The 12,308-nt window shown below is 59.9% G+C and overlaps 1 protein-coding gene across 2 annotated transcripts in view; it reads right to left on the bottom strand.

Annotated features, from left to right (window-relative positions):
* Window positions 1-2,513: 2,513 nt before the first annotated feature.
* Window positions 2,514-12,308, bottom strand: part of MYDGF (myeloid derived growth factor) — a 12,389-nt gene continuing 2,594 nt past the window's right edge. For both annotated transcript variants that reach the window (XM_049639681.1, XM_049639680.1), the window contains 4 exons: window positions 7,293-7,354; window positions 5,757-5,838; window positions 4,436-4,508; window positions 2,514-3,010 (listed from right to left, as the gene is read on the bottom strand). In XM_049639681.1, coding sequence (XP_049495638.1) covers window positions 2,931-3,010; window positions 4,436-4,508; window positions 5,757-5,838; window positions 7,293-7,354 — 297 coding nt within the window. In that variant the 3' untranslated portion in view covers window positions 2,514-2,930. The remainder of the gene's footprint in view (window positions 3,011-4,435; window positions 4,509-5,756; window positions 5,839-7,292; window positions 7,355-12,308) is intronic.

A 12,308-nucleotide genomic window follows, 5' to 3' on the forward strand; every position in this document is an offset into this window, starting at 1 on the left:
CGCACGCAGGGAGCCAGGGAGAGTGCTGGGGTGGGGGCTGTGGGCGAGGATGCCTCCATTTGGTCGGGATCGCTGCCCTGACTCCCACGAGGGAGGGGACGGAGCGTGCCCCTTGCTCGGGGCTCAAGGGGAAAGCCATCAGAGATGCGCGCCCATTTAAAACTGGTTATTTCACTTGTGGTTGGCGGCAGGTGTTTTCCCAAGACCTCCGAGAGCAAAGCTCAGCCAATTTTGGCTTTGGCAACAGCCCCGGAAGACGCGCCACTCTCACCTCGGGGCACAGATGGGCACGTGGGGTGTGGGGGTGAATCTGTGACTTCTGTGTGTCGGAAGGGGACTTGCGTTTTAACAGGCCGCAGAACGCTCTACAGGCTGGCCCCCTGACGCGCCGGGAAGGTTACTGTGGGCGCCCGCGGGGAGGAGGAAAATGACGTCCCATGAACGTTTTTTGCAGAGCCAGGTCTGTTGGGCGAAGCCTTCACACGGGAGGCCTGCAGGCCTTTTTAGGCCAGAAGATGGGTTTGGTTGACTCCGTCCATCGTTTGAGACGTTTGGCATTAGTTAAAAACAAGGAAGTTACACGTACCAATCTAGGTTTGGAGTTTTCTCGAAAACTTGGCCTGAGCCTGCGCTGCCTGCTGCTGAGGCCGCATGGGCGTGGCCCCCCTGGCCTGCCACAGTCCCACCTGGCCCTTTCGCCCACCCTCCCCCCACCCCGGCCTGCTGCAGCGGCCCACAAGACATTACAGCCCCAGATGCAGGGTGGCCTTTCTGTGGTTTTTCCCTGAAAAAGCCCAAGGTCTCTTGCCCAAGAGCCACTGTTCCCACCTCTGCCCCAGCCCTCGAAGGCAAACCTGTCCTCCCATCTTCCGTCGGGAGACAGTTCACGTTCAAGAAGGAGCGCGCATTCTGAGTACCCGAGAAGCCCCCCATGAGAGCCTTTGTCCTCGGCTTTGCACGCAGACTCCATCAACCAACGTGCATAACGCTTCGTACTTGTGCCCTGCTGGGCTGTCCAGCCTGCCTTGACTCTTTCCATAAATCTGAGATTTAATTTAGAAAAACCAAAGAGCACGACACGGCTCTCTAAATAAAAGCACCCATCTTCGGTCGGCATTATGTGCAACTGGCGACTGAATCACTGGGGCTGACTGCTTTCTCCTGTCCTCCCGGGGCTCGGGGCTTTTGCCTTTCAAGTCGAGCTTGCGTGTAACGTCACCCGCCCGTGGGCCTCGCTGACGGGTTCCCTTTCCGCTCCAGCGGGCGCCGGGACAGACCAGTGGGCCCGCACCGCTTGGCCTGTATGGCTCGGTCGGGTTCGGCCCCTCATCACGACCGCAGCCCCCGGGGCCAGCGTGGCGTCCTTTGCGGGTTTGCCCGAAAGCTACAAGGGGATGCCCCCACGTGGCTGGCGGGGGCGAGGAGGAACCAGTTTGTGTCCAGATGTCCTGCCGCGTCCCGGGGCTCTGCGTCCTTGAGGACGCCCAGGGATTCAGACGTGCTCGGTGGTTCCGGGCCGACCGTGGAAGCATCCGTCCCTCCTGCCGGCGTCCAGCCCACGTGACCCTCAGCGGCCCCGGGGGCCGCGTCCCTTCTGCCGGTTTCCGGCTGCCTTGTTTCTGCAGGAGGCCCCGGACAGCCATCCACCTCCGGGGGCCTGTTGAGATTCACTTGGTTTTTCAGTCCATCGAGCCTCACAGCCAGGAGTGGCAGAGGCTCCCGGCCCTCACCGGGGTCCCTGTGACACCCACAGGTCCCTGTGCTTACCAGACCTCAAAGCCCATCCATTCTTGGGTCAAGTTGGCCCCCCGAAGTTCCCTTTGTCATTTGTTCTGGAAACAGCCGTTGTTCACGCGCCCACACCGAGCTCTGAAATTGCTCCTGACACGGGTGCCCGCCGCGGGTGTAGACGGGGTGGCGGTCCTACCCCACCTCCTGTAGGTGTGCACTCTTGGGCGGGAGCCCCAACACCCGCCTCTTCTCTGGCAACTGGGGTCACCGCAGCGCCCCGTTGCTCAGGTCGGCACGAGGGAGGCCAGCCCACGAGGTGCGTCTCGTTAGCAAGGCTCCGATTCACAGCCCGGCGGACCAAAGCCCAGAGTTTCGCGGTTTCTCTTCCCCTCGTGTGCTCACGAGAGGACACGGTGAGAGGGCAGGCTGACGGGCAAGCTGGGGGTCACACTCCCAGGCCCACCGCTGGGAGGACCAGGGCCCTCCTGAGTGGCTGGGACACTTGGGGGTTTTATTTATGTTTGCCTGTGGGTGTTTGTCCCCGCTGATGTTTTAAGTCGCCATGCCGCCATCCAAGAGATTAGCCGAGCCAACCACCCTGGAGCGCTCGGCCCCCGTGGGCCCGGCGCTTCTGCGGGCAACGCGGAGAGGGCAGGCGCCCGGGCCGACGCAGGTCTCCGGCAAGGCAGGGGCGTGCCGGCACCCGGGCCCTGCCCCGTCCCTGGGCCCCCAGCCCCGAGCGCCCAGACAGGCAGCCCCTACTGCCCGTCGCCAGGTCTGGGTGGTAGCTCTTCGATCGTCTTATTTATTTAAAAACGAAAGAACACTTCATTTCCTCCCAGGTAGTCTGGAAGAAGGTCCCCCAGGGAAACTGCAAGAAAGCGGCAGGCTTGGAGGCAGGGCGGCAGGATCGCTCTTCCAGGGAGGGACCTGGAGCCTGGCCGGATCCATAGGGAGGCGCGCACTGGTTTCAGAAAAGCCGGGAGTCCCCCTGGGAGTCCCCCACCGAGTGCCTCAGTCAGTGCCTCTTTCGGTAAGAGAGACGGGCAGTGGGTCCCAGACCCGTGCTCCACGCTCAGAGGACGTCGACCGACAGTCGCCCCCCCCCCACCCCAGAAGACCAGTAACGCGCCAGCTCTCCCAGGGCCCAGCTCCCTCGGCGGGGATGGGGAAGAGCCACCCTTGCCGGGGGCTCCCGGTCACAGCTCACTGCGGGATGCCTTGGCCACAATCACCAGCTTGGACAGCTCGGCCTTGAACGCCCCGGGCCGGTGGGACACTGCAAGAGAAGAAGCGTTGGGGTGAGACGCTCCGGGCCCTGGGCCAGGCCCGGGCGCCGTCCCCACAGTGGACCCGACACGGAAAGGCCAGGCCTGAAGTCTGCTGGGTGAGGGACACAGGGGAGGCTGTCCTGAGGGCAGCAGAAGCCCCCGGAAAGCTCAGCGTGGGAAGAGCCGAGGTCATCCTGTAAAAATGGATGGTGGCCGAGCTGCATCACCTCCCGTTTGCACTGGCAACCCCACCTCCTTTGTCCTTGACCGCTACAGTCCCACACCTCCAAGGACCTGCAGGTAGGACAGGGCTCCTTCCAGACCCAAGGCCCCTCATGCCCCAAACCTCCGCTCACTGCACCCCCCTTCTCCATCCCTATGCCTGGTGACTCCCACAATCACGGGGGTCCTTCACCTTATCTTTGCTGTCCCTCAGGACCCTCAGGGCTCCCCGCCACATGGCCCCACTCCCGTGTCCATCGTCCTAACCGCTCGCCCTCCCCGGAGCCCCGGCTGTGGAGCTTCCCACCCCTCCTCCTGCCCAGCACCCGCCCCGCAGAGCCCAACACGGCTCAGGACACCAGGGGCTCCCCGACCTCAGAGGTAACCCCGCCTCCCCGTGACACACGGGGCAGGCAGCAACCTCGATGCCTCGCGGACACCTTCTGCGTGAAAAGCACAGGAACTCTTCCTCGTCACAGAGCCCGGGACGGCCAGGCTGTGCGGGTGTCACAGGACCCCTTGCTGTGGAGCGACCCCGAGTGTCCCCAAGGGCCACAGGGCTCCGCAGACTCTCGCGCCCTCCGTTCTCTAGCAGGGACCGACTGGCCAAGCGTGGCCTGCGCCATGAGCTCAGGGCGGCTTCTACATTTTAAACAACTTTAACAAGAACCGACAGGAAAATGGTATTTTAGGGATAGGCAGTTCACGCTTCCGTGTTCATACAATAAAGTTTTATTAGAACGCAGCCACGCCTACTCAGTGACCTGTGGCGCCTCACGGATCGCCTTTGCCCTCTCAGAGGCTGTCTGCCCCAGGAGGCCGAAAATAACTAGTGGCCCTTTCGGGCAACAGTCCGCAGACGCTGGGCTATAAGCTGGGGCGCTGAGGGGTAGCCTCCCCTCCCTCCGATGGGGGCGCCCTGCCCCCCCCATCTTCTCTGCCTGTGTACCTGGGGCCTATCTGCACCAGACATCCCTTTTTTTCTTTATTTAAGTGTTTTTTAAAAACTTATTTATTTTGAGAGAGAGGGAGCAGGTGGGGGAGAGGCAAAGAGAGAGAGAATCCCAAGCAGACCCCTCGCTGTCCACGCAGAGCTCCACACGGGGCTCACACCCACAAAGCGGGAGATCATGTCCTGGGCCGGAACCGAGAGCCGCTCGCTTAACCGACTGCGCCCCCCCAGGGGCCCCCAACAATCCATCCTTTCATACCTGCTGTTTTGGTCACTTCAAATTCCTCGTTTTTCAGGGGGACGTCGCTTTCTCTTTCAAACGCAGCTTTGGACTGAAAAAGAACCCGTGGAAGCTTTTCTAATCAGGAAAGAACACGATCCGGTCTGCTTCCCAGAGCAGCACAGGCTAAAGCCACCTGCTTTTACCAAAGGGGCGCCTGACGCTTTTCTAAGCACGAAAGAAAATCCAGAGGAGCCGGTGGTTAATCCACTTAAGAGATTGTCAACCGGCTTAAAACGTCACGCCTTTGCTGCAAATCCTCGGAGGAAGGTTATTTCCTTCATTTTTTCCCTTCAGTTAACGTATGGAAAGGACGCAAACACAGCAGCCTGTCGACTGTAATTTTTAAACGTCAGACTTGTGTCTCAAGTCAGCTAAACATGGGTTTTAAAGCAAGACAGGACCCCAGAGAGCAATTCGATCAGCGGCGTGTCTGTCTGCCCCAGTTCTGCAATCAGGCCCTCGAGAGTGGGAAGGTATTGTGTCGGTGTGATCAAAGTCCATCGGGAGCCGACTTTAAGAAAAGGAGATTATCCTCAACGACCCCGGGTGGGCCTTCAGAGCAGGACCGAGGTCCCTGCAGAAGTCCCTACAGTGCCAGCCGCCCCCCCGCCCCGCCCCCCGCCCCCCGCGAGCCGGCCGGGCCTGCAGGCTTTGCAAGGGCCTTGCCAGTTCCTGGCAACAGATCTCTTCATGCCTGTCCCTCCTGGTTCCGCTTCTTGGACCAATAAAGTGGTTTTCCAACTGTTTCTGACCCAAATGCAGAAGGGGGGACCAGGGGAGGGGCTCCGCAGTGTGGCCGGCCCCTGGTGGGGGCAGCGGGGCTCAGGAGCGTGGCAGAAGGGGCTGCCCGGGCCATGAACGGCAGGTCACGGGAGCCGAGGCACGTGGGGCCCTCCCCCACCCCTGTGAGCACACCGCCTGTGCTGCTGCCCATGTCCCCAGGGCTGAGCATCCAGGACTTTGAGAGTGGGCCCCTCCCCTCTGGCTTCCTGTTGGCCTGGCCAGCAGCGGGGCACTGGCCAGAGACTGGCAGGTGGTAGGAGAGGGAGGCCAGGTGTCCTGCCCCGCCCAGCGGGTCTCTAGGGGTCTCCGGGCCCAGTGCCGTCTCCCTGACACGTCCGGGTCCAGAGTCTGCGAGGCGTCCCGTGTCCTCCCGGGTTACAGAATCTCCCCCTGGGGGCTTGAGGTCTGTCTCCTCACTCCACCCGCCTCCCCACCCCTGCCGGTGGTCTGAAAGGAGCAGTCTGCGATGGCACGAACCGCGGCAGCCACCCCCGCACGCGCGGCCTGTACTCACGTAAGCCATGCCGTACTCGATCTCCGCGCCCCGCACCTCCGCCTTGAACTGCGTGAAGTACAGGTAGGACTTGCCCTGGGGCCTGCGAAAGAGGGGCAGGCAAGAGGGTTAGCCTTTCCTCTTTGCTAGAACATTCGTCCGGCTCATTTCCTGACAGGTCTGTTTCTCCTTCTGGGCCCCAGCTGTGCTAGGATGGAAAAGCCTTATGCTCGTTCACTGAATGCTTTGTCATCGGGGGCCAAAGGCATTTCCAGGCATTGTGCTGGGGACCAAGAAATGGCAACATCCCCGGCGGTGAGGAGTACAGGAGTTAAATAGGCAGGGGAGGGAGACAGCTGCCCTGGGCGGAGGGCAAAGGTCCCGGGGAGGGTGCAAATGGGGGCATGCGAAGGACCACAAGGGCAGCACGGCCAGAGCAGTGAGGGGCTGAGAGGGGCCGGCAGCGTGTGCCGTGTGAAGAGCCCCCCTAGGGGTGCACCAGGAGGGCAGGTGGGGGGGGGGGTCCAGGGGGCCTCCCAGATTCTCTAAGCCCTGGTGGCTGCCAGGGCCTGATCGGTCAGTGTCCGGAACCGGGAGGCCAGCCCAGGTAGGCGTGACCTCTTGCTGAGCGGGTGGCCCTGCGGCCAGCAGGTCCTTGGGCACCTAGAGGGCTGGTGCTCACACGCCCTGGTGCCGGGCGGTGATCTGCAGACAGACGGACGCCCCGGGGCCCCTTGCCCCGGGGACGCTTCTGAGGCCAGGGGGCTGCGGACAGGTTTCCTCTCGGCAGGGCCTGACTAGGACGCTGGGCTCCTGGCCCCTGGGGCCTCTGCCCGTTGCCAACAGGAGCCAGTGCAGAGCGTGGGGGAGAAGATCCCCGACTCTGCTGGCAGGCACCTGCTGTCTGTAAAGCACCAGGCAGGGGACTGTGAGGTGGCGCCTATGAGTGAATTAAAACACCCCATGTCTTTTCATGGCTGTTGCTGCCACAACCCAAGTATCTCCTGTCTGTGGATCTGTCCCCCTGTACTCACCCCAGCCCCCTGAGGGGGGCACCCCGGCCCGGACTTCCGTGTCTCCCCCAAAGGGCCTGCACTGTGCCAGACCCACAACCAGTGCTTGAGAAGTCGGTTCCAGGCCACAGGGTCCAGGGGAGCAGGGACATGATGCGACACAGCCCCAGCGCCCTACCCCCCCCTGGGCTGAGCACCCCCGTTCCTGTCCCTTCTTGGGCTGTGGCTCGCTCGTGGCGCTCCGGGACTGCAAAGCCTGGGCGGGGGACTGAGGGTAACGATGGGGGGGGAGCCCCACCCCTCCCCCGGGGCTGCTTTCCTCCCCCCTCCCCTCTTGGCCTCAGTGTCAATGCGCTTGCCTGGGGCGCCCTCCCCGCCCCACCGACCCCCCGCACAGTGGCACACCCCCTCTCCGATCTGTACCTGTGTGACGTCTGCCCCCCGCCTGTGCGCCCTCTGGGGTGTAGGACCCTGTCTTCCCAGCACCCCAGGCGAGCACCCACAGCAGACTCAGCGAGGCGCCACCCCGGGACCCCTGACTTACCTCCAGATGGTGCAGGTGAAGTGCTGGTGGTCTTTGCTGGTCCCCAGACTCATCTGCCACTTCTGGGGAGAGAAAGATACAGGTCAGCCCCGGGCCCGCGGCCTCCCTGCTCACGGCACACTCTGTGGGTTTCAGGTTCAGCTCTGGTTCTGCAAAGTGAGCGAACCTTCCCTGGGCCAGCCGGCTGGAGCCTGGCTCAGGGGCGGTGAGGCCATAACGGTGGGGACGTGCCCTCACACGTTCGTCCAAACCCACAGGAGCGGGACCAAGCGTGAACCCCAGTGTCCGCTACGGGCCGGGACTCACAATGACGCGGGAGGGCGGGTTCGGCGACTCTAACAGATGTCCCCTCTGGTGGCGGCCGTCATTGACAGGGGAGGCCGTGCATGGGGGACCGGGGGGGGGGGGGTGGTTATCAAAATCTGTGCCTTCTGCCCACTTTGGCTGTGAATCTCAAACTTCCCTGAAAAATAAAGCCTATCAAGAAAACTAAAAGGCAACAGAGTATATTCATGCTCGTTGAATGACCACAACGTCCTCAGCGCAGATGCCAAGACTGTGATACTCATGGTTACACGGAGGACGTGGGTGGGGCCTGGACAATGGAAGGCACCAGAAAGCTTTTTTATGTGTTTTTCTTTTTCAATGACGTGGAGGTGTTAGCTTTCTAGAAATCCAATTAAAGGGGCGCCTGGGTGGCTCCGTCGGTTGAGCGGCCGACTTCGGCTCAGGTCTCGATCTCGAGGTCCGTGAGTTCGAGCCCCGCGGTCAGCACAGAGCCTGCCGCCTCCTTCGGATTCTGTGTCTCCCTCTCTCTCTGCCCCTCTTCTGTCTCTGTCTCTCAAAAATAAACGCTAAAAAAAATTTTTCTTTTAAATCAAAAACGTTGTGATTCCCAAATACACCGCTACCAGTTTCTTCTAGATTTCACGGCCTCTGAAAACCCGGCGAATGGAAACAGACAACCACGGCCGGTTCTGGGCTGCCTGCGGCATCTGTGGATTTTGCTAGTAAAATGCGAGTTTACAGTCCCCTCCCGGGACTAATAATATACACCGAGTACTGGCATTCCTGATTTAAAGTTAGAGCGTCTTCATTAAGGAGAGCAAGGCCGTGTTTAGGTTAATTATAATGGGAGTAAATGGTCATCTAGATGCCGCTTGCCTGCAGCGTGGAGGTGGGGACCGATTATTCTGGCGGGACGGCTGCAGGCCATACCCGCAGACTCAGACTTTTTTTCCTCCCTGTTTAAAATTAGCACCTGTCCAGGGGCGCCCGGGTGGCTCGGTCGGTTGCGCGCCTGACTCTTGATTTAGGTTCAGGTCAAGATCCCAGGGTTGTGGGATTGAGCCCCGCACTGGGTTCCACACTGAACATGCAGCCTGCTTAAGGTTCTCCCTCTCTCCCTCTCCCTCTCTTCCTCTCCCACTGTGCCCTTCCCCTGATCATGCCCTCACTCTGTCTAAAATTAATTAAAAACTGAAAAAAACTTTTAAAAGCACCTGTCCATGGCCCCAAGGCCTCTGAGCACCTGGAAATGGTTTTATGCTGTGAGACAGAGGTTTGCCACGGCTCTGAAAAGGTTCTTGAAAATGAGGCAAACATTTATTATTATTATTTTTTTAATGTTTATTTATTTTTGAGACAGAGAGAGACAGAGCATGAACGGGGGAGGGCCAGAGAGAGAGAGGGAGACACAGAATCGGAAGCAGGCTCCAGGCTCCGAGCCATCAGCCCAGAGCCCGACGCGGGGCTCGAACTCACGGACGCGAGATCGTGACCTGAGCTGAAGTCGGACACTTAATCGACTGAGCCACCCAGGCGCCCCGAGGCAAACATTTAAACATGGTTTGAAAAAATGAACGCCAACCCAATTTAAAACCAAGAGCTTCTAAGCAGCAGGGTCAACTGTGAGTGACCTTGTGGTTACATGAACTTGACTGTGGTCTCGTGGCTGGCACGGTGGGCAGCTGGTCAGGCTCCGGCTCTGGCATCAGACGCCCGTGAGTGTGTGTTCTGGGACAGCCTGGGCCCCTGGGACCTTGTCTGTGCAGCTAGGGGAACCGGGCACAGAAGTGGCTGGGTGTGACAGAGGACGCCTAAGTGGCAGCTGCTAGCACTTTTTATTAGGACACACACGACAGATGGGACACGACAGAGCCCAACGCCTCCAGTTGTGTGTCCCCCCACCCCATCAAGGTACAGACCCGTTCTGTCTCCCCGAATTCCCAGGCCCCTTCCCTCTGCATTTAACCCCTCCCCGCGAAATCCTGGTAACCGCAGACCTCGTCTCCCGTCTCAGAGCTGGGCCTTTACAAAACCGTCCTCCGAGAGGAATCAGGCAGTAGGCAGGTCTTGTGTATACACGTTTCCACTCAGCACGCGGCCCCGGACGCTCACCCACGCTGCTGCGGGCGACCACAGGTCACTTGTTCAGTGGCTTCGTTGGGCAATATTTCCGTACCGGACCTTTCGCTTTTCTAAAGCAAACAAGTCTGTGTTTTCTAGCACGTTCCCAGGTGTGCATCCCATCACCACGACCTAGTTCCGGAACATTCCGCCTCCCCGGAAAAGAACCCCATCTCCCTCGGCAGTCACCCCTCCCCCGCGCGCGCACGTTGCCTGTTCTGGACGTTTCACATAAGTCGAATCATATACTCTGGGGCCTCTCGTGTCTGGTTCTTTCCCTGGGCGGCGTGTGTTCAGGGTCCCTCACGGGGCAGCGGGTGTGGGCGCCTCCTCGCTGCTGTCCGCGGGTTAGGGTTAGGGTTAGGGTTAGGACACTCGGGCTATTTCCCTCGTTGGCCATTCTGAATCCCGCTGCTGGGACGGTCGTGCACGTTACCAGCGGGCAGACCCCTAGCAGTGGAAGTGCCGGGCTACAGGGCAAGCGTACGTTTGACTTGGTAAGAAATGGCCACTCTGCATCCCCACCGGCCACGGCCAAGCGCTCCAGCTGCCGGGCCTCCTGGCGGGCACGGAGAGATGAGGAGCCACCGAGCGCCCCGTCAGGCTCCCACAGCGCCACCCGCCCCGGCAGCCGGCTACCTGTGATCTCGGTCACAGTTCCAGACGGGTGCTCCTGGAACGAGTCCGCACCACAGCGCACCTGCTTTTCTTAGGTGGTTTCCTCCAGGATGAGCCTGGATGGACGAACTCCTCCTCCAAGATGAACGAAAGCAGCCCAGTGCTGGAATTCCAGTTTGTGACGCAACGGCTACTTCAAGACAAGGCTGCAGCCTACAGTCACCCCGGCCGGCGCGACTGAACTTGGCTCTCCCTCCCCCAATGCTGTAGCTCTGAGAGTTTCGTCGGTGGCGGGTGTGCGTGTGTGCGTGTGTGTGCGTGTGCGCTCTTTTCCAAGTTGCTGGTGTTTCCTGCACAGAGCAGTGGTTAGGGGTGCATGCCCTGGGGACCTCGGTCACTTCCCAGCTGGGGGACCCCGGGCCTCTGTGTCCTCGTGTGTGAAACTAGGTCATGGCAGAACAGTATGGCCGCCTGGGGCCGTGGAGAGGAAGAAATGAGACGTGTGCACGGCTCAGCACAGCGCATGGCACCCGATGAACGGCCACAGTAGGGCGACACAATGCCACAGACTGTTCTGGAAGGAGAGCAGGCTTTCCCCAAAGTCCGGTCGATTGGGAGCAAAGCACAATCAGGGATACAGGGAGATGCTGTTTACTGGTTTTTACAGGGACGATGAATTCTTCCCTTTTTCTTCTAATTCTAACGATTTTGAGAAAGTCTGTTTGCGCCTCTTCCCGAACCCTTGAAGCTCTCCCTCCTGAATAAACCAGTACCTCACTCTCGGAGCTCTTCTTTGACCTGGTGCGTCCGTTCCTGGCTGTTTCGTAGTCTGTGGCCGCGGACATTATTTCCTGGGGCTGCCGTAACGAAGTATCACAAACCTCCTCCCTTACAGCCGCCACGCTGTATTCCCTCCCAGGTCTGGAGGCCAGAAGTCCAAAGCAAGGTGTCGCCGCCAGGCTGCCACGGAAGGCAAACAAAATGACCCTGACAGAGGCTCCCGGGGACAGAGCCGCACCTCATGTGCCTCTTCGCATCCAGACTTTTGTTCACTGTGTGGCATTATAGGGGGAAACCTGCCATCGTTAGTGAACTGGAGTATGTTCTTTTATGGGTGACGAAAGAACAGTTCAAAGGCTCTAGGGAAGGATCCTTCCCGCCTCTTCTGGTTTCTGGTGGCTCCAGGTGTCCCTTGGCTTGTGGCCGCGTCCCTCCATCTCTGCCCCTGTCTTTACTTGGCCTTTTCCTCTGAGTGTCTTCTCCTCTTCTATCAAATCTCCCCGGAGTGTCTCTTGTAAGAGTTATTGTCATTGGATTCAGCGTCCACTGGGATAACCCAGCACGATCTCCTCGTTGCACAGTCCTTAACTTACGCCTGCAGATATATATTTTTTTCTTCTAAATAAGGTTAGGGGCGCCTGGGTGGCTCAGTCGGTTAAGCGTCCGACTTTGGCTCAGGTCATGATCTCACCGTTCGTGGGTTCGTGCCCCGCGTCGGGCTGGGTGCTGACGGCTCGGAGCCTGGAGCCTGCTTCGGATCCTGTGCCTCCCTCTCCCTCCGCCCCTCCCCTGCTCACATTCTGTCTCTGTCCATCTTTCAAAAGTGAAATACACGTTAAAAAAACCAATGAAAATAAATAACGTAAGTAAGGTTAAAGTCACAGGTTCCAGGGATTAGGAAGCGACCGTGGCTTCTGGGGGAGCACCGTTCAGCTCACTACCCTTGCGTGACCCCAAGTTCACTGCCCCCTAAGCAGCTCTCGGTCCCCGACACAAGCCGGGTATGGTGGGCCCTACTCCGCGTCTCCCAAGACCGGACGCAAGGTGTCAGCGAAATGCACTCCCACCTGAGGCTTGGACTCCCCTTCCAACTCTTGCCAACGTGCTTGGGGCAGAGCTCAGTTCCTGCGGCTGGAAGACTGACGCCCGGCCGCCAGCCAGGAGTTGCCATCCGCTCCCAGAGGCCATCTGCGCTCCTTGCCTCGTGCT

The sequence above is a fragment of the Panthera uncia genome, chromosome A2 (genome assembly GCF_023721935.1).
Source record: "Panthera uncia isolate 11264 chromosome A2, Puncia_PCG_1.0, whole genome shotgun sequence".
Taxonomy (NCBI): Eukaryota; Metazoa; Chordata; class Mammalia; order Carnivora; family Felidae; genus Panthera; species Panthera uncia.